General features: G+C 37.0%; 3 protein-coding genes across 3 annotated transcripts; 2 read left to right on the top strand and 1 right to left on the bottom strand.

The window, feature by feature from the left end:
* Positions 1-687: 687 nt before the first annotated feature.
* LOC108998601 (oxalate--CoA ligase) lies at positions 688-3,884 on the top strand. The gene is made up of 4 exons (XM_018975190.2): positions 688-1,032; positions 1,542-2,589; positions 2,786-2,889; positions 3,560-3,884. Exons 1-4 carry the CDS (start codon positions 832-834, stop codon positions 3,776-3,778), a joined length of 1,572 nt encoding a protein of 523 aa, XP_018830735.1. The 5' UTR covers positions 688-831; the 3' UTR covers positions 3,779-3,884.
* LOC108998602 (tubulin beta-1 chain) lies at positions 3,874-7,787 on the bottom strand. The gene is made up of 3 exons (XM_018975191.2): positions 7,281-7,787; positions 5,654-5,923; positions 3,874-4,953 (listed from the first exon to the last, which is right to left on the bottom strand). The coding sequence occupies exons 1-3, from the start codon at positions 7,672-7,674 to the stop codon at positions 4,274-4,276; spliced, it is 1,344 nt and encodes a 447-aa protein (XP_018830736.2). The 5' UTR covers positions 7,675-7,787; the 3' UTR covers positions 3,874-4,273.
* Positions 7,788-19,170: 11,383 nt separating this feature from the next.
* On the top strand, positions 19,171-20,797 carry LOC108998621 (actin-depolymerizing factor 7). Its single transcript, XM_018975223.2, has 3 exons — positions 19,171-19,285; positions 19,972-20,231; positions 20,450-20,797. The coding sequence occupies exons 1-3, from the start codon at positions 19,283-19,285 to the stop codon at positions 20,598-20,600; spliced, it is 414 nt and encodes a 137-aa protein (XP_018830768.1). The 5' UTR covers positions 19,171-19,282; the 3' UTR covers positions 20,601-20,797.
* The last annotated feature ends 748 nt before the right edge of the window (positions 20,798-21,545 follow it).

The following is a 21,545-nucleotide window of genomic DNA, read 5'->3' as shown; positions in this document are numbered from 1 at the left end:
GAAGACTCTCAATATTTGTCCAAATTTATCATGACGTCTTCCATATATATATGTGTGTATACTTATGTGGGTAGCCATGGCAGTGTTTGATCAACATGTATTCTTGGCTGTATGAGTGGATGTGGTTGGGGGGAAAGAGTACGGTTTGGCTCAATTAATGAGAGTAATGTATGATACGCATCGAATTAAATTTGTTAAATATAAAACTTTAGAAGTTCCATATCAAAAAATGAAGAAAAATTTTATTTGCAGTCCTTACTTGAGATTGTATGTGCAAGTTCTTCATTAAATGAAAAAAATATTATTTTAAAAGAGATATTTTTATAATTTTAAAGATAAAATTACCTAAACTTATATTATAAATAAAGATTATACAATATTGCTTAAAAATAAAATTATAAATGATGTAACGGGGATAACAACATTTCGAAAGTATATTTTAAGATATTTTATTGGGGATTATAGATGATGATGCATGTAGTACTTCCGTTCAATGAAAAAATAACATATCATTATAATTATTAATATTATATGTTCTATATATATTAGTTAATGATGTGTCATTTCATAATAGGTTAGAAATATAAATTTTCATATTATAAGAATATCTAATAATTATTTATCTCAAGGTATTTACCATCTTATCAACCGCCCAATCTCACAAATATTGCCATACAATATCCCAAATGTAATCTCTTCAACGATCAAACCCTCTCCTATATATACACGCGGTAACCGGGGACTGGCTTCGTCATGTATCCGTATATCATCGATATTGCTTCTTTTCCAGATCAGTACTGTAGAATAAAAAGATCTCTCTCTCTCTGAGAAATGGAGAATCTAACAGTTACCGGGATGTTGAGACGCGTAGCCGGAGACTTCTCATCACGGCGGGCCCTCTCAGTCTCCGGAAAGTTCGACTTGACGTACGCTCGGCTTCAAGAACTCGTCGAAAGTGCCGCTTCTCGACTTGTCGCAGCTGATGTAAACGTCGGCGACGTCGTGGCGCTCGTCTTCCCGAATACCGTCGAGGTTTTGTTCTTTCTAATATATATCCTTTCTTTAGCCATTCCTGATGTGTTTGATCGTCGAGAAAGAGGCGGAAAATAAAATATGGGGGGGGGGAGGGGGGGGGATCTTTCATTATCGGTTGATGAATAAGCTATCTCATGAGAAGCCTAATTATGTTACGAGATGTGTGTGGCAATTTGGTTGCTTTGAGAAACCATATTCAAAAGCATTACGTATTGTTTCACATGAGATTAACTTAACCCTAATTAAAGCTTAAATTCTTTTACCTATATAGCTACTTTTGGCTGTGATTTGAAGTTCGATGCCCCAGTCTGTTATGAATATGCCCCAAGAAAAGATTGCATTTTGATGTTTTTTGAAAGCGACCCATTTTGAAGAGGTTTGTGATGACTCTTCTCATCAACCCTCTGGGTACCTGAATGAGCTTCTTCGTTTTTGTTTTACTGTATATTTATTGTATATAGAAGATTATTTCAGAGTAATTTGTTTATTTGCTCTTGTAATTACAGTTCGTTATAATGTTTATGGCTGTGATAAGAGCCAGGGCCACCGCTGCGCCGCTCAACCCAGCCTACACCTCGGACGAGTTCGAGTTTTACCTCGCCGACTCAGAGTCGAAACTCCTGTTGACCTCAGAAAAAGGAAACGACCCAGCCCAAGCCGCCGCATCAAAACTGAAAATCCCTCACGTCACAGCCACACTCTCCGAAGCCGACGCAGAGCTCACTCTCTCCCTGACTCAGTCCGAGTCGGAAAAAAACTCGGTCTCCAATCTCACCAACGATCCCGACGACGTGTCGCTCTTTCTCCACACGTCAGGCACCACCAGCCGCCCCAAGGGTGTACCCCTAACTCAGCTCAACTTAGCCTCCTCGGTGCAAAACATTAAAGCGGTTTATAAACTCAGCGAGTCGGACTCAACCGTGTTAGTCCTCCCCCTATTCCACGTCCACGGCCTATTAGCCGGGTTGCTGAGTTCGCTCGGCTCCGGTGCCGCCGTAGCTCTCCCTGCCGCCGGACGTTTCTCGGCTTCAACATTTTGGCCCGACATGATCCAATACAACGCCACATGGTACACCGCGGTCCCGACCATCCACCAAATCATATTGGATCGGCACTTGGATAAACCGGAACCCGCATACCCGAAGCTCAGGTTCATTCGGAGCTGCAGCGCGTCGCTGGCGCCGGCCATATTGAGCAGGCTTGAGGACTCATTCGGGGCACCCGTATTGGAAGCGTATGCCATGACCGAAGCGGCCCATCTCATGTCGTCGAACCCGTTAGTGGAAAATGGCCCTCACAAGCCCGGGTCGGTAGGAAAACCGGTGGGTCAAGAAATGGTGATATTGGACGAGAACGGTGTGGTTCAAGAGGCAGAGAGGAGTGGGGAGGTGTGCATCAGGGGACCAAACGTGACAAAGGGCTATAAAAATAACCCAGAGGCTAATAAGGCTGCTTTTCGGTTCGGATGGTTTCATACGGGTGATCTCGGGTATTTGGATTCGGACGGGTATTTGCATCTAGTTGGTCGGATCAAAGAGCTCATTAACCGTGGAGGTATTGCTTTTCTTCTTTGCCCCAATTCCGAAAATCTTATATCCAAGACTTTTGCGTGTGCATCAAATTGCGATTACCACAAACCTGTACCATCCTCTGCCTACTACTACATTTTCATGGTGCATTTGAAAGTTTGCTGAGAAATAATTTAACAATCTATATATATAATATATATATATATATATATATGTTGCAGGTGAGAAAATATCGCCGATTGAGGTGGATGCAGTTCTTCTATCCCATCCTGATATTGCTGAAGCAGTTGTTTTTGGAGTACCTGATGACAAATATGGCGAAGAGGTTTGTTTGGTTAAGAAGCACAATCCCTCCCTTTTTTTTTTTTTTCTTTCTACATGCATAGTCAATCTTCATGATCAGATCAGATTTCATTTAATCACGCCTATATATAATTTTAAGTAGCTTTATACATAAACCATTTAAATAAAAATCTACTTCAAATATTATTATATTATTTTATATATATAATTGGAGACCAATATAAAATTTAGAATAGAGAAACACTATTTCTGGATTTAATTCTAGTATTAACTAACAAATCTGTATATAAACACGTACTGCATGGAATCCCTTAATTGAAAATCTGTATATAAACACGTAGAAAGATAATTTACGCAACAAAAACTCTGTTGCTGATCCCACACCCCACACCTAACGTGTGGGGTTTTATTTTTTATTTTTATTTTTTTCATTACTTTCCTTTAACAAAACTTGAGGTGAGATAGTTGGAGAAAGAGGTCGAGGAGAGCTTGAGGAGAGAGAGAGGTTGAAGATGATGGTGTATGATCTCGAAATAATATTAATAATCTTGAATTCTATGATGTTTTCCGTGAAATCTCTCACTTAATTTTTTATTTTTTTATTATTATTTTTTTTTTATGGTTACATGGTCAATGCCTAGCACCCAATAATATTGTTTTGATCGATCGTCTCTTTCTTTTGCCCTTGCAAGATTAACTGTGCAATCATACCAAGAGAAGGATCGGGCATTGAAGAGGCAGAGGTACTAAGGTTTTGCAACAAAAATCTTGCAGCCTTCAAAGTCCCCAAAAAGGTTTTTGTCACCGATTCTCTCCCGAAGACCGCTACTGGGAAAATCCAAAGGCGCTATGTAGCAGAACACTTCCTTGCTCAAATCTCAACTGCCAAAGTCCCCAAGTTTGGAGCCTAGACCATGCACAGACGCTCGACAGACTTTTATCTTTATGCATGCATATCTTCTTATTTTTATATGCTGCTGATGAACCGTACAAATACAAGTAATTCTTCTTTCCAATCCTGCAAACTCTTGACTTCATCACTACTCGAACAAAATAAGAGAACATTCTAATTTTGTTTACACAACCAAAAACTCAAAAAGGCATGCAACGCGATAGTAGCATGACTGAAAAACATGAACTCCCTTAACTAAAACACCAAACGCAAACGAGAGCCCGAGACACATCACAGAGACATGAGAAATTAATCATTAACGCCTCATGGCATGTTTGTGTAACACAAAAATCCCTAGACTACAAACACAAAGGCAAACGAGATACAAGCCTAAAAACCAACCAAATTCCAACAAATCAAGCCTCCCAAATAAGGTATTCAGCAACAAAAGCGACACATTAATGCCATATCAAAGCTTGCACAAGCAGAAAGAGAAACAGGAATCAAATACTGCTTAGGCCTCCTCCTGAACTTCCTCCTCATCTTCGTAATCATAGCCATCTTCATCTGCTGTAGCATCTTGGTACTGCTGGTACTCAGAAACTAGATCATTCATGTTGCTCTCTGCTTCTGTAAACTCCATTTCATCCATCCCTTCTCCTGTGTACCAATGCAGGAAAGCCTTTCTGCGGAACATGGCCGTAAACTGTTCACTGACTCTCCTGAACATTTCCTGAATGGATGTAGAATTGCCAATAAATGTTGAAGCCATTTTCAAACCAGTTGGAGGGATATCACAAACAGTAGATTTAACATTGTTGGGGATCCACTCAACGAAGTAGGATGAGTTCTTGTTCTGCACATTAATCATCTGCTCGTCCACTTCCTTAGTGCTCATCTTTCCACGGAACATAGCAGAAGCAGTTAGATATCGACCATGGCGAGGATCAGCGGCACACATCATGTTCTTTGCATCCCACATCTGTTGGGTGAGCTCAGGAACAGTAAGGGCCCGATACTGCTGTGACCCACTGGATGTGAGTGGAGCAAACCCAACCATGAAGAAGTGCAAACGAGGGAATGGGATCAGATTAACTGCAAGCTTGCGGAGATCTGAATTCAGTTGACCAGGGAAGCGCAGGCAGCAAGTAACCCCACTCATGGTTGCAGAAATAAGGTGATTGAGATCTCCAACTGGAATAAACAATAATCATTTCTAAGCTGATTAGAGAGGTCAAACATTGATAAATGGATTGACTCACATTATTCGAATTACAAAAAAAAAATACCTCTCAAATTGACTCCCACTTAAATATTTCCAGGTAAATAATATTCTATAAGAATCTCTTCAGTTGTTACAACATGAAAAATAAGCCATTCAAAAGGAAATTGTACAAGAAACAGCTAGAATCCAACGGCCATGAAAACAGAAGAAAAGAAAGAAAGATCTTTCGAACACCGTACTATGTAAGTTGTAACTACATACACCATAATAGCATCTTTTTTTTTATTTTTTTATGATGAGGAACCTCAGAGACTGTGCAAGCGCATATCTTTTACCTAGTTAAACTACTAAACCATCTAGCGTGCCCACATTACATAGATCAAATAAATCATCAACTTTTCACCAATGCACATGACCCTTAGAAATTGTTTGCACCCAAATATTTGAACTTAGACCTTAGGAGAGCATGCTCCCCAAGACCCTTACAACTTCGCCAACCCCTAGGAATTACTTTCCATGATATATTTAATTCATAGTTACATAAAAAAAATGTGTTGCATAGCAATCTACCAAAGGAGTGATCACGGTAATACAGTATAATACAGTATGTCACGTTCTTAAAAAATCAAAATGATAAATACATGCAAAAAAAATGGACAAGAAACTCACAACTTGGGGTGGTGAGCTTCAGTGTTCGAAAGCATATGTCATATAGAGCTTCATTGTCCAAGACCATACACTCATCTGCATTTTCCACAAGCTGATGAACCGAGAGCGTTGCGTTGTAGGGCTCAACAACAGTATCAGACACCTTAGGAGATGGGAAAACAGAGAAAGTGAGCATCATTCTATCTGGGTACTCTTCTCTGATCTTGGAAATGAGAAGAGTTCCCATTCCTGACCCGGTTCCACCTCCCAAAGAGTGGCAAACCTGAAACCCTGAGTAAGAGAAACAAGTTTGTTACAATCACAAGACACAATAGCAAGTCCTCCAAAACTATGTAACCAGCTACTTTTAGTACTGCAATCCCCACAAAATAAGAAGCTAAAATAAAACAATTCATGAAGAACTGATCTACAAAGCAATGAAAATTTGTTTGCCCCCAAAAGCATTGAAAATCTTACACAACCAATAGGAGTTTTCTCACTCCAAATTGCAATCAACCAATAAAGAATGGCTATCAACATCACAGCCCATTTAGGCAATTATATATATATATAACTTAACTCTAATTTGCATAATTGGAAGGGAAAAAAAAAAGTTGATTTCAACTTCATTTTCAGTACGTTGAATTGTGCAACTGTTTCCTAACAATGTCTAATGAAGAAAATAAGCGTGAATTGGGTAACTCTAATGAAAGTTTTGCCATTCATACTTTATTGGTATGGAAAGCAAAGTAGCAAAAATACCCAAAAAATAAGCAGAAGTCATCCACAGGAGGCCTAGCGGCCAAAGCATAATCGGCTCATGAGTCAGGATAAGAAGAAGGAGGCCCAACCCAGCGCGAGAAGAGAGTCGACATGGAAAGATATGACAGCATTCTCTCTAACACGACCTTGCACACACACATAGTAGCAAAGATATGCCGCATTGAACGGTCAGATACGAAACGTGGATAGAGACCCCAGCGAGAACCCGTCCCTGACAGAATGCATGGAAGATGGCCGCACTCATCAATCTGTCACATACAACACGACTTGAAGGAGCCACGCCGCATTAGAGGCGACGACATGATACCCAGTACGAAAGACGGGCGCCCCTGATACGGGATATGGGGACCACCTCGGCAGGAGGTATAAAATCCAAATCTCAAGTTAGAATACATTCTTACGTCCTGAGTTCTCTAAACGAAATAACGAGCTGACTTAGGTATCGGAAGTGTTTCACCAATTACGAACCCTCACCTTCCATGTCCATGCGTTGCAGGAGACCGAGATCGATAGCGAGTGTGCAACACACGTTAACAGGAACAATACACCAGCTAATTTAAAAAAACAAAAAACAAAACAAAAACAAAGACAAAAAAAACATTTACGCTCTACGTAGGCCCAAAAGATTCGCAATAAACCCATAAAAGCCAAATATGAAATAAAAGATCATAAGTAACCTAAAACGTTTGTAAATTCAATTTCTACACTAAGAAACACAACATTTAAAAAAATACTTATTCCAAAAAAAATCAGAATAGAATACAAAACTAAATTGAATATAAACTCATAACCGTTAGTTCAACTGAAAAAACACTTCGATTAAAAAGTTTCGGAAAACAGTTATAAACTAATAATACCAGAGTACCTTGCAAACAGTCACAATTCTCCGCCTCTTTCCTGACGACATCCAGAACGGAGTCGATCAGTTCGGCCCCCTCCGTATAATGCCCCTTGGCCCAATTGTTCCCCGCCCCGGACTGCCCGAAAACAAAGTTATCGGGACGGAATATCTGCCCGTACGGCCCGGATCTGACGCTATCCATGGTGCCCGGCTCTAGATCCATGAGCACGGCACGAGGAACAAAGCGGCCGCAACTGGCCTCGTTGTAGTAGACATTGACGCGCTCGAGCTGGAGGTCGTTGTCCCCCTGATACCTTCCCGTGGAGTCGATCCCATGCTCCGCGCACACAACCTCCCAGAACTTAGCCCCGATCTGGTTCCCGCATTGACCTCCCTGGATGTGAAGGATCTCCCGCATTTTGAACTCGATCACTGAGTTTGTGTTAGAAGTGGCTTAATGAGTGAGAAAGTGGGAGGGAAGAGTGTGAGGGTTTGGAAAATGGCGGTGAGACGAAGGGGGGTTTTGTTCTATTTTATAGTGGGAGATGACGGAGAGGATAAACGGCATTTTGTTCACGTGAGAGGCGGTTGCGTTTTGTTTAAGGAAAATGATTTATCTACAACACATTTTACAACACATTATACAACAATGTGTTAAATGAGGGGTATTATTGTAAAATCATCTTATAAAAATAAGATGATTTTATAATAATACCCCTCATTTAACACATTGTTGTACAATATGTTGTAAAATGTGTTGTAGGTGTATCACTACTCTTTGTTTAATTAGGGGAGGAGGGAATTTAAATTTGAAAAAGCAAAAACATAATTAGGGAATGAATTGTTGATTATTGGTTCCCACGGGGGAAGTGCAGCCAACGAACGGCTAAGATTCTATGCACACGCCGGCGTGTCGCGTGTGTTGCGGGAAATGAGAATTCGTGGGGTTGGCAGGGAGACTGCGTAGTTTTTGAAGGGAATGAGAGTAACGCGCCTCTGGATGTGGAGATTGCTGGAAATGAGGCAATAAATAAATAAATAAATTCGGGGGTGTGTGTAGGTTTGCGGCGGCAACAAAGTTTGCAGTGGTTACACGTGTTGCGAGGAGAGGACTAAACGTGAGTGGCAATTTCTTTTATAATTTAATATATTATGATTAAATTATTTTATAAATTTATTGTTATATAATTTATTTTTTAAAAAACAATTTCCATGATATTGGGTCAAGGGGACGAGATTGCCACAGTTACAAGCAATGAATGACCCAAATAGATCATGATGGCCCGACATCTAATAGATTCGGATTTCTATGGCAGTACTTAGAAGATTTGCTGTCAGGTCTTGATGTCATAAAAATTCAACTGCAAATCCCCAAACCCCCCACAAATGCCATACCAAACGTACCTCTCACTCAAACCAACTGCCAAAACACTTTCAGATTTCTGATTGGTTTATATTTTCATATGAAATAAAAAATACTTAAATAATAATAAAATAATTTGATTCAAAGCTATTTTTTATAATTTTAAAAAATGAAAAAAATAATTAAATTAAATTTTTAAAATTAAAAAATTATTTTTATTTTGTAAATATTCATATCTAAACGAGCCCAAGTTGGATAGAAACAGAAGCAATGCTTTGTCATCAAATAGTAACATGCAGCGGGAGCAGACGTACGTAGTACTGATCTGCGGAACCTTGCTGACAAAGGTAAAGAGTAAAGATGGTCCCTGTCAGTTTTTATGGGTCCGATACCAACGCAAGGAATAAGCATAAACATGATGATTCAAACTACATCTTATGAGGTTTCGTTAGGGTTAATATTAGGTTAAAGTTAAATTAAATTATATAAAAATAAGTTATAGCGGACTCAACAAAATTATAATAATTTTAACTTTCAATATTTTCACAGGTCAAATTTATTTAGCCACAGTTGCTGGCCAAAATAAAATTTTGGCATAAATTGTTGTCATCGAGTGTTCTATTACTAGTCGTATGAAGCTCTGGTTGGTTTGTGCCCATGGGTTGGTGTTTTTTCAGTATCTTATTCTTCTGTTCAATTTCTTACTTTTCTAATGTGCCCGTGGGCTGATGTTATTACTTTTCGTATGAAGCTCTGGTAGAGTTGGTTGATCTCTTTTCATGAGCATTTTGTCTTAAAAATTTTAATACAACCATAAACTTTAATATAATCATATATCAATTGAAAAAATATTATGGTTATAAAAAAAATGGTTAAAAAATTTTATTCGTTGGAATAATATGAACGTTAAAAAATTAATTTTAATAATAAATAAATATTTAAATTACAATTAGAATTAAAATAAATAAAAAGTTTAAAATCAATATTTTAATAAAATAATGATAAATTTGTTGAGTCTATTATTTTATATTGTTAAAAAGTGACTAGTTAAATTTATAAAAATAAATTTCTTAATCAAATTTTAACTAAAATTTATTGAGACACCCAATCATTAAAGGCACATATGGTTTTGGTGCTGACCCCAGGAGGGCATGCCCGGCATTCCAAGCAACCCTTTGCGTAAAGCCCAATCATTAATATCCTCCCTCGTCCCTCTTCTGTAAAGAATAATATTATATAATGGTGAATATGTGAGGTGGCGGGTAAAGTAATTTCAATTCTTCTACGTACTGTAGGTTCATGCAAACGGTGCAGAGTCGTTGAGGCCACGTCAAATAATATATATATATAAATATATATATATAAAGAAAAAAAGAAAGACAAAAGACCATGCTCGCGCGAAACCGAAATGAGAAAGAAAAATCCAAACAAAAACACTGAAACAGAGCTTGGGGTCCTCTGGATATTTGTCTTCTTGCTCGTTTGGGTTTTTAGTTGCCAACTTGATTTGTATTTTCTGCTTCCATTCTTAAATCTTCCCTTGGTAGCTTAGCTAATTTTGACAGATCTTGAAGGAGCTTTTCTCGCAAACTGAATACTCTTTTCAGAGCAAGCGACATAGACTTTCCATCTTCATCAACAGACAATATTCTAGGACATATGTCAATTGGAAGTTGCATTTGGTTCATTGTTTTTTGGGATCTGGCTTCCAGCTGACTTGGTCCCAAGTTTTGAGTCTTCAAGTTTTTTACAGCAGGTAGAGGAGGCACCAAAATGAAAATGAAGAAAAACCCAGAAAACCCATTACCAAAAATCCATATACTCAGAAAACACAACCAAAAATAAACAAACATTGAAATGAAGGGAAAAACAATAGATAATCAGAATCTTATTTCTAGTAACTCAGAAATAAATTAGCGGAGAAAAAGAGACGTACTTTTTGAGCGTTGGCATAGGCTTCAGCTCTGCGTTGTTGTACTGCAAGGAACCTACGAAGCAGACGGAGGATTCTGGAAGAATCAGAGCAACCTATAGTATTTTCGGCCTCCATTGATTCTGTAGTAGAAACCTTCTTCTCGAAATCTTCCATGATCGTCTTTAGAGAGGTAAGAACTATATTGGTTCTGTATTTTCTCTTTTCATTTTGTCTTCAAACTTCTGAAAGCTAAGAACTCGAGGGTAATGAAAGAGAGAGAGAAATAGAAGAAGGGATCACTAAACGGGGCGTTTTGATTTTTTGCCACATCAGCCGGTGTTTGCACCGCGCTTACACAAAGCGACTGTCTTTAGCTTTTTTCATAAAGTAATTTTAACGATAAATAGACTCATAATCGTTGCAGCCCGTATGCCCACTTCAGCCTGTATGTCCTGAATCTCTAAATTTCTAATGCTCTTTGTTTTTAGAAAATTTTTTAATTTATTTTATCTTACCTAATTATTACAATTTTTTTTATCTCTATACAAAATAAAATAAATAAATTATCTTTTTCAAATATCAAAATAAAAATAATATTAAAAAATATATTCTAACAATATTTTATTTAATTTTTAACTTTTATCTCAATTCATCACATCTGTAAAAACAAACGAATATTCTATACTTAAGTGAAACCTTAACCCTACCTAAGCCTATTAGCAAACCAAAGGCAGCCCCAAACGCACGCATGCACACACACACTTGTGCAGTCCCTCTTCCTTAGGGTAAACCCTATACACTCCACTAAGTTTCATATCATCAAAGTGTTAAAGGATTCTCAAGGATGTTGCCGCCGCCATTGTGCCGCCACTCTCTGTCACCCTAGGTTGTTCCAGACTTGCACAGAATACACCGTATTTCTTCAACTTCTCTCCACTGTGACAACAACTCCAAGTGCATAAATTGCGTGCTTAGTTGATTCTCAAAGCTTATAAGAAGATAAGATGATGATGGCATGGACATGAAGCAGGAGGGCTAAGAGTAGATTTATTTTACAGAGTTAGACCTTTGAATAAGTGTTATCGCCACATAAGACTAGTTTATGCTTACATTATTATGTTTTTGTCTTCATTTTATGAAACTTTGCTATACCAAACTAGTTTTATGATTCAATACATGAGGTATTATTATTATTAAAAAGAAAGAAAGAAAGAAAGAAAGAAGACGACTCATAATCGTTCAAAAGGATAACAAGTTCTTGTGACCATAAAAGTTGGGAATGATAGAAAGTTTGTTTATGGCTGCTAATCAGTCTATTCATGCATGGTAATCATGCGAGACACACTTAAAGATATTCATGATTTTTCTGAATTTATTTTTTGTTGCTGAGATATATAAGGAGAGTGGCAGCCAATTATATGGATAAGAATAATTCTATTTATCATCTTCATATACTATATTTATTTTATTTTTATTTTTTCATTTTTCATTTTTCCTATAACAAGTATATGGTGTATAGATGATGAGTAGAACAACTCAATTAATTTAACAAGAATAAAATGAAATAAAAAAATAAAAAATAATTTTAAAATATATAAAGTAAGTGGGATAATGAGTAGCATTCATCTTCTTTGTGAGGTGGGACTAGGAGAACTTCATTCGAGTCTAAGATTTGTTAGATCACCACTATAGAGATTTTGGAGTGTGCTTCTCGTAATCATTTTTGGGAGCATGAGGGATTATTTATATTAAGTCTGTACATGTGTTCTGTTACAAATATGAAATTCAAAAAGAAATGCTACCTAACTTTATCCTTGTCTTTTACATTTGAAATTTGAGTTGGAAAGGATTGGCTTGTGTTGTTGGAGTTGGCATCAGATATGCTTTTGACTTGATCTTCCTTTGAGCTGGAGTTTGTTGCAGATGAATCAGGCTTTGTTTTGATACACCCCTTCAATGTTAACGGCAATTCACGTATGTTGAGATTGTGTATAATGGAAGAAAACCGAGCAGGTGGCAGTAGTTTAGTTAGAGCATCCTCTAGTTGGTCTTTAGAGGAGAGAAACTCCACGGAGAGAGATTTAAAGAATACTTAATCACTAATAAAGTGATAATCAATGGATATATGTTTTATTTGTGAGTGAAAAATAGGATTGGTTGTGAGATATGCTGCATCGATATTGTCACACCAAAGAGTTGGATTTTGAGGTAGCTTGAGACAAAGTTCACTGAGGAGAGACTATGCCCAAATTAGTTAGGCAGTGGTGTTGCCAATGGCCCCATATTCTACTTCGGTGCTTGAATGGGAGATAGTCTTTTGCTTGCGGGAGCTCCATGAAATGAGGTTTGATCCAAAGAAGAGGCAGTAGCCGGTGGCGAAGCGGCAATTGTTAGGACATCCAGCCTAGTCAAAGTCTTAGAGCATTGGCATTAGCTTCATCAAAGTCATCTTCAAAATTTGATGAAAATTACATATTTTGCATAAATCTAAAACTTCCTTAGCCAAAACTCCACATTGGATTAGTCATTTGATTCATCAAAATAATAATATAATATTATTTTTTTAATAATATTATTTTTTAATTTTTTGGAACTACACTAACCATATGTTAATTAATAATTTAATTTATATTTAAATTATTGTTTCCCAACTAATTTTTTTCCTCAACTTAATTATCCAACAAATATATTTTTTCAATTAATTTTTTCTTGAAATAGAAAATCAGTTAGAAAAATCATTAATTCTTATTCAAATAGAAATTTAAAATATATAAAAAAAAATCATTCGGTTACACTTTACTCCAATGACAAATGGGAGGAAGAGTGTCAAGTCATTTTACTCCAATGGCATTCAACTTGCAAGATTAAAACACAATAAAAAATACATTTGCTTGATGAATAGTAACACTTCAAATTTGAAGGATACTATGAATTTACTGTAGCTCACAACTTCTCATCTATCCTTTTGATGAATCCAATGCAGCTAGATTTTGATCAAATTCATCAAATTTTACATTTGGCTAAGCTTTTGATGAAGCCAATGACAATGCTCTTAGAAGACTTGAAGATGATGAGATAGATAAAGCCCATCTGCAGTGAAGTGAGCCTTTACTCCAAGGAAATAATGCAATAGCCCAATGTTGTTTAGTGCAAACACAGACTAAATAGTAGTGATAAGTTGGGTAATAAGCATCCGATCTGGCCCAGTTATAACAAAGTTATCAACGTATCTGAGGATATAAATCGGATTTGACTCACATCTATAAATAAATAGTGAGGTATCGGATTTGGAGCCCAAGAAGCTCAATTCAAGAAGTTTATAGCTAAGCCGAGAGTAGCATGCTTGTGGGGCCTACTTCAGGCCATACAGGGATTTCTTCAAATGATAGACATGGTCAGGGAAAGATGGATGTTTGAACTCCAGAGGTTGAGTCATGAAGACGTCTTCTTCAATAATGCCATGTAGAGAGGCGTTCTTAACACCGAATTGGTGAATAATCCAATTTGATGAAATGGAAATAGAAAGAATAAGACGAATTGTAATGGGCTTGACAACGAGGCCATAAGTTTTACCATAGTCAAGGTCCTCTTATTGGTGGTACCCTTTAGCCACAAGACAGGCCTTATATCTCTTTAAGTGATCCATCGGCCCGATATTTGATTTTAAATACTCATTTGCAAATGACTAGATTCATCTTTGGAGGGACTAGAGTCCATGTGCCATTTTCCATGAAAGCTGTGAATTCTTCGTTCATGGCTTGACGTTATTCAAAAAATTTGACTGCACTGCTAAAAGATATGGGCTTCATGAGTGCTAAATATGTGAGGGTTGGACCGGTAATTGATGGACCCGAAGCTGGTGTAGTGGTGAAAAGTGCAATAGGTTGGTGAGCTAGAGTGCCATCCGTAAATCTTTTGGGCCTGAAAATATTATTGCAAGCTCGAGTTTGCATGGATGTCTAAGACACTTGAGAATGCATTGGATTAGGAGTAGAAACCATAGTTGGTGTTGGAGAAGGTGAGGCAGTGACCATTGGAGGGTCTTTAGAAATTGTAGATGAAGGGCTTGACTGTGGGGGACGAATTGTTGGTGGTAATATAGTACCTGCTATATTGTTAGGAGAAGAAACAGACATAGAAAGTGTAGCAAATGGGAAAATATGTTCATAAAAAATGACATTAGTAGAAATGAAAATTCGACCAATGGAGGCCTTTGTGGTTAGTGCTATAATCGAGAAAGACACAATGAGAGGATCAAAAGTCCATCTTTTGCTTATTGTATGGCCAAAGAAGGAGGCCAACAAGCACAACCAAATGTTTAAAAAAAAAAAATTGTAATATGTAGTTTGATTGTAGAGTAGTTCAGGAAGGGACTTATTTTTTGTGAAGGGAGAAGGAAATCGGTTTATAAGATAAGCAACAATGGAAAAGGCATCATCCCAGCAAAGAGAGTGAGGCATGTTTCCACTAAATGTCTATGTTTGCGTTCAACCAAGCCATTTTGATGGTGTAAATGGGGACAAGAGAGACACTGAGAGATGCCATTAGAAGTGAGGATAGGATGTAATTTACTAAACTCACCTCCCCAATCTGATTGATTGAACATCTTTTATAGGACAACCAAAGAACATTTCAACATGATTTTTGAAGTTGATAAAAATAGTAGACATCATATTTTGAAGAAATAGGAAATAGTCATGTGTATTTAGAATAATCATTGACAAAACAAAGGTAATTAAGATTGTTATTACAAGAGAGTTGAGGGGATGGACTCCACACATTCATAAATAGCAAATCTAATGGGCCTTCTAAAATAGAGCTAGATAAATAAGATGAGCACCTATGACCCTTGCCAAGTTGACAAGAGTGACAAACATTATTGGGGGAATTATTGGAAACAACTAACTGATGTGTGGAGAGAACTTGACGAACAAGGCGTAATGTAGGGTGACCAAGACGATGACGCCACTGATCATCAGAAGCTCGAGTACTAAGAAAGGCTGCAGCGTAATGGAAAACCTTGGAAATGTGTTGTAATGGATAGAGTCAACGGTTACTCTTGCCTTTGAGAAGGGTGGCTCCCGAGGACTAACCATTCACATAAAAAAACAAGGGTGAAATTCAAAATAAGCATGATTATCCTTGGAGAATTGATAAACAAATAGGAGGTTATTTTTTATAAGAGGAACATGGAGAACATTATTAAGAAAGAAAGATTTGGGAGAGGAAAAAATGATATAGGAACCAATATTATGAATGCACAGACTTTTAATATTACCAACCAAGACTTGATCTTGTCCAGTGTATTCATCAATGTGCAGGTTGAGATTTGCCAAGTCAGAGGTGCCATGATGAGTAGCAACAATGTCCAGATACCGTGACTGATCTGATGGTGCTTGAGTTGATGTATTATATGATTGAGGAGTGAAAGGTGCTTGGTAATCTTAATCGAACCTATACCAGCATTTAGGTGTAGTATGACCCACCTTGAGGCAAATCTGACAAAATGGGCATGAGGAGCCAGATGAATTTGTTAGAGTTGTAGATGAGTTGGGTCGACCACGGCTTCGGCCACGACCCCATCCTCCAAAAACTCGAAATGGTTGGTTATTTGTGTAGTGTCCTCGACCATTACATTGAGAATTTTGGGCAACCATATTAGTAGAATGGATGTTGATGTCAGATGAAATAGCAATCAGAAGCTCGAGTACTAAGAAAGGCCGTAGCGTAACGGAAAATCTTGGAAATGTGTTGTAATGGATAGAGTCAATTGTCACTCTTGCCTTTGAGAAGGGTGGCTCCTGAGGACTAACAATTCACATAAAAAAAAAAAGGTGAAATTCAAAATAAGCATGATTATCCTTGGAGAATTGATAAACAAAAAGGAGGTTATTTTTTATACGAGGAACATGGAGAACATTATTAAGAAAGAAAGATTTGGGAGAGGAAAAAATGATAGAGGAATCAGTATTATGAATGCACTGACTTTAATATTACCAACCAAAACTTGATCATGTCCAGTGTATTCATCAATGTGAAGGTTGAGATTTGCCAAGTTAGAGGTGCCATGATGAGTAGCACCAATGTCCGAATATCGTGACTAATCTGATGATGCTTGAGTTGATGTATTATATGCTTGTGGAGTGAAATATGCTTGGTAATCTTAATCGAACCTATACCAGCATTTAGGTATAGTATGACCCACCTTGAGGCAAATTTGACAAAATGGGTGTGAGGAGCTAGATGAATTTGTTAGAGTTGTAGATGAGTTGGGTCGACCACGGCTTCGGCCACGACCACGTCCTCCAAAACCTCGAAATGGTTGGTTATTTGTGTAGCTTCCTCGACCATTAGATTGAGAATTTTGGGCAACCATATTAGCAGAAGGGATGTTGATATCAGATGAAATAGCAACCTGTTCCAAACGTAATTCATGTGTGATCAAATGACTGTAGAGCTCATCAAGGGGCATAGGCTCCAAACGTGTATTCACTAAGATAATAAGAGGATCATATTTGATGTGTAGTCTAGCAAGAATGTATGATGTATGTACTCAGTTGATATAGTGTGTTCATTTGGCAGGCATGAGACATGGTAGAAAACATTTTCTTCAAAGTGATCCAAACATCACAGGAGGTATCGAGACAAACAATTTGTTGAAGAACAAGTTCAGATAAAGAAGAGATAAGGGAGCTTAAAATCAATTGATCTTGTTCAAACCAAAATTCATAGACAAGATTCGGTGAAGAGGCATCAATGGGGGAAGCGGGGTTTACAAATTTGGGTGGGGTAGGAAGGCTACCATCGACGAAGCCATAGAGTTTTTGACAATAGAAGTAGAAGAAGACCGAGACATTGTGGAGAAGGTAGTGGAGGAGGAGGTGGACATAGTTGGGATAAAAAAAATAAAAAAGAATAGATCAAATGGCTCATGATACCATATAGAAATTCTGGAGTGTGTTTCCCATAATCATTTTTGGTTGCATGAGGTATTATTTATAATAAGTCTATACAAGTGTTCTTTTACAAATATGAAATTCAAAAGGAAAGGCTATCTAAGTTTATCCTTATCTTTTACATTTGAAATTTGAGTTGGAGAGGATTGACTTGTGCTGTTGGAGTTGGCATCAGATATGCTTTTGACTTGATCTTCCTTTGAGCTGGAGTTTGTTGCAGATAAATTTGGCTCTGTTTCAATAAGCACAAACTTAATTGGAAGTGGGAACCAGAAGTTTTTTAAGTTGTATTCGGCTGTTGTTCATGAAGAACCTATAACAAGATCATCGTGTGTTTGAAGGTTGCCAAAACCTCACTTGTTTTGTTTGGAATATTTTTACAATGCTAGCTTAGATAAGAGAAATATTAACTTGAAAACCAACTAAAACCTAAATCAGTAGTTGTTTATCATTAGTTTGTAAGATGTTAAGTTCCGCTTTCTTTTTGTCGACTCAAGAGATAATACTATAGGAATATTATTGTTCTTCATCTTGTATTGTATTTTATCACTTTCGAACACATAGGCTGAAATGAAATGTCATATTTAATTTGACTTTTAATCTAAGTGTTTGACTTACTAAACCATTTAAAATACGACTTGTCAGCTGGTTCAATTGGAGATAACAAAGTCCAGAACGAAAAAGAGCATTTCTTGCCTTGTAATAATACCACAATGAAAACAGGCAGTTTTCTTCTTCCTTTTCCTTTGTCCGAATATGAAGTAAGCAGCTCAATCTTTATTAATGCATTGAAGTTCAGTGTTCAATCTATATATATTTGTGTTGGGCAAGAGATAAGCCAATATTTGCGTCTAATATGCTTGAATTTAGTCAGCATTAGAATCGAATGCAACTTCATCGGCTTCGCCTGCAGTACAGCTGAATTGGAAATGTATATGATCCTCTTTACATTGCAAGAATGAATTTGGTCAAAAGTAAATGGTTATTTACTCCAGAAACCCATGTTTAAAAATTTAGCTAAATTTTGACTAAAGAGTACCTACAGGGGCACGGCCAAAAAGGCAAAAAGATCGTCGTTTTGTAATGAACTAACCCATGGAAGTCCTGGAAAAGTAAAGCAAAACAAAGATAATGGTTTGATAATGGTGTTTTGACTTTGAGGGCCTTGGGACAAAGAAACTCCCGATTAGAGTTTTTAGGCTGTTTGGTTGTAAGACTCAGTTGAGTTCAGTCGAACTCAGTCTAATTTTATGTTGAATCTAATATCTAAATACGCAATTCTCAAATTACTAAACTCATCTCAATTCAAAATTTTTTTACATGTGAGACTCATAACTTTTTTTAACTTAACACATATTTATATGTGAGATCCACAATCTTTTTCAACTTCTCATAAAAGGTACTAAACTCATCTTAATATCTAAACACATTTTAAATTCAATTTAGATGAACCTTACATAACTTCTTTCATTACTTAACTCATTATTATTCATAAAAAAATACTAAACTTCCAAACGTGGCCCTAGGCTCTCAAGCCCAAACTAATGAGCCAACTATATATAACTGGGCGATATGCACTCTTACTTGAGGACACGATCAGCCATAGAAAGCATTGAAAATTCTCAACCCCTGTTTTCTCCCTCAAATTTCTCTTCCTCTCCGCTTTCTTCTCACCTTTTATTGTCGCCCCAAAAAATAGGTATCTCTCTCCCTCTCCAACACTCTCCCCATTCTCTGTTTCTTCTTCTTCTTCATTTTTGAGAAATCTTCCTGTCTCTTATTGACTTCCAACATGGTATGCTTACTCTCTCTCTCTCTCTCTCTCTCTCATCTTTATTTTCCAAGATTTTCATAAAATGGGTGAGAAGGAAATTAGAAAGAAACCTACACAATTCAAGATTTTCTTTTTAAAAGAAGGCAAGTACGGTGTAATGATTTGATTAACATTTTCAAATTAGTTAGATATGAGTGGTTGCATTTCTCTGCAATGATAGCCAGGCATCTTGAACTTTTCGGTCAGATAGACTTCTCCTTTAGATCATTCTTTCACTGTTTCTTATACGAGTCTTTTCTCTAGTATATGACTTACAATTTCATGGTTTCAGAAATTTGAATGGCGGTTTGGATTTTTGTACTGCCTTCTCTCCTATATATATTCTTCCTGAAAAATAGTCCGAGTAATTTCCAACTCGTCCCATTACGTAATACACCATGTACTATCGATAAAGAACTCTAGTTCTCCAAAATCAACACTGCTTGCTGCTTCCCGTTGATTAGTTTTACTTTCGGAAATTATACTCGCGGCCTGTTTAACAAACAGCTGAAAGAGTTTCTAAAATAAGAACTTTCTGGTGTGCATTTCTTGATATTGTTTTCCTCTCAAACAATCAGATCCTCATTAACTCTTTTAGTATCCATAATGATATGTGTGATTTATAAATATATGTTTTCTTTTCTTATCCAAACTAAATTTTGGATTAGGCGAATTCGGCATCTGGAATGGCTGTGAATGATGAGTGTAAGCTGAAGTTCTTGGAGCTAAAAACGAAGAGGAACTACAGATTCATCATTTTCAAGATTGAGAATCAAGAAGTGCTGGTGGAGAAACTCGGAAGCCCAGATGAAACCTACGATGACTTCAACGAGTCTCTTCCTGCCGATGAGTGTCGCTATGCAGTCTTTGATTTTGATTTCATCACTGATGAGAATTGCCAGAAAAGCAAGATTTTCTTCATTGCATGGTAATTAATTTAGCTTTTCCTTAATACGCCTACACGCATGCTCCAAGGTGTACGTACTTATTAGCATGACGAAACGGAAAAGAAAAGCACCATAGAATTTTTTATCCTTCGTGTTTAGTGTCTGCTGCTCTTTGAAGGCCAACAGTATAGCAGACATACTTAATTTGTGTTGCAGTGGAAGAAGGTCTGTGAAACTCAACTCTCTTGTGTTTTTTCAGGTCACCAGACGCATCAAGAGTGAGAAGTAAGATGGTGTATGCGAGCTCCAAGGACAGATTCAAGAGAGAATTGGATGGCATTCAAGTGGAGTTGCAAGCAACAGATCCTAGTGAAATGAGCCTCGACATCATAAAAGGCCGAGCACTTTGAAATGTAGTAATATTTTCCTTTCGCCGTTCAGCCATTCATAACAAATTACGTTCCATGCGCTAGCATTGACTTTCAGTTCCTTGTTTATTTTTAGTTCTTTCTTGTTGCATGGGTTGTATACTGAGCCTGTAGTTTTAATGCCATACTATGAATTCATCCGTCATGATTACTACTTCTTTAGGTTGCTCGTTTTGGCTCATGTTTTGGTAACATAATTCTCTTGTTTGAGATTAAAAGAAAAGGCAGATTTTTAAGGAATAGACACATAAAACTGGTAAGGGAAACAACAGAACTAGAGTCCTATTTTTTTTGGTGCGAAGTGTAATGACTTCCACTAGACACATGAAACGGTTCTTGAGGATAAAAGATTTAACTTCAGCTAATCATCTAATCATTTTGCATTGAGTAATACTATACACCACACTCTCATCCTACTAAAAAATTATCATTCAATAGTCATAAATGTATCACATCTTACTTAGTGGGATAAAAAAAGGATTTTTTTATCATTCAATAGTGATAAATATATCACATCTTACTCAGTGGGATAAAAGAAAGATGAGAGTGTGGTATATAAAATTGTCCTTTTGCATAATGGTGAATATATACGCAAATTGTTCATACCATTTTTTGAGTCATCCAGATGTCAAACGTTCAGATGTAGTTTTCAAAAAGAATAATACTAGATACAATCGTAAAAAGACCACTACTTTTGAAAAAGAGTGAGATTCATTATTAAAAAATAAAATTTTCATATAAATCCTATATTTTCTCACTTTTTTTCAAAAATAATGCACAACGACGCTTATACACTCTATGACTAACTGCAAATATAATTTCTCTTCCAAAAATATCCATGCCAATATACCATGCCACACCATTGGAGACGGCACAGTCGTGTCTTGCCAGGCTCCTCGTTTATCTAAAAACGAAATCCTATTTACA

This window comes from Juglans regia, chromosome 1 (genome assembly GCF_001411555.2).
Source record: "Juglans regia cultivar Chandler chromosome 1, Walnut 2.0, whole genome shotgun sequence".
In the NCBI taxonomy this organism is placed as follows: domain Eukaryota; kingdom Viridiplantae; phylum Streptophyta; class Magnoliopsida; order Fagales; family Juglandaceae; genus Juglans; species Juglans regia.
The sequence above is the reverse complement of the archived record's forward strand: the minus strand, read 5'-3'. Positions and strand labels throughout refer to the sequence as shown.

Bases quoted from the DNA above. Each gene is read 5' to 3' on its own strand.
- LOC108998601 (XM_018975190.2), top strand. From the start codon at position 832: ATGGAGAATCTAACAGTTACCGGGATGTTGAGACGCGTAGCCGGAGAC. The intron at 1,033-1,541 runs GTTTTGTTCTTT...TTGTAATTACAG, and splicing joins TCTTCCCGAATACCGTCGAG to TTCGTTATAATGTTTATGGC. The intron at 2,590-2,785 runs GTATTGCTTTTC...TATATGTTGCAG, and splicing joins AGAGCTCATTAACCGTGGAG to GTGAGAAAATATCGCCGATT.
- LOC108998602 (XM_018975191.2), bottom strand. From the start codon at position 7,674: ATGCGGGAGATCCTTCACATCCAGGGAGGTCAATGCGGGAACCAGATC. The intron at 5,924-7,280 runs GTACTCTGGTAT...TCTCTTACTCAG, and splicing joins GAATTGTGACTGTTTGCAAG to GGTTTCAGGTTTGCCACTCT. The intron at 4,954-5,653 runs GTGAGTTTCTTG...TGTTTATTCCAG, and splicing joins GAAGCTCACCACCCCAAGTT to TTGGAGATCTCAATCACCTT.
- LOC108998621 (XM_018975223.2), top strand. The intron at 20,232-20,449 runs GTAATTAATTTA...GTGTTTTTTCAG, and splicing joins AAGATTTTCTTCATTGCATG to GTCACCAGACGCATCAAGAG.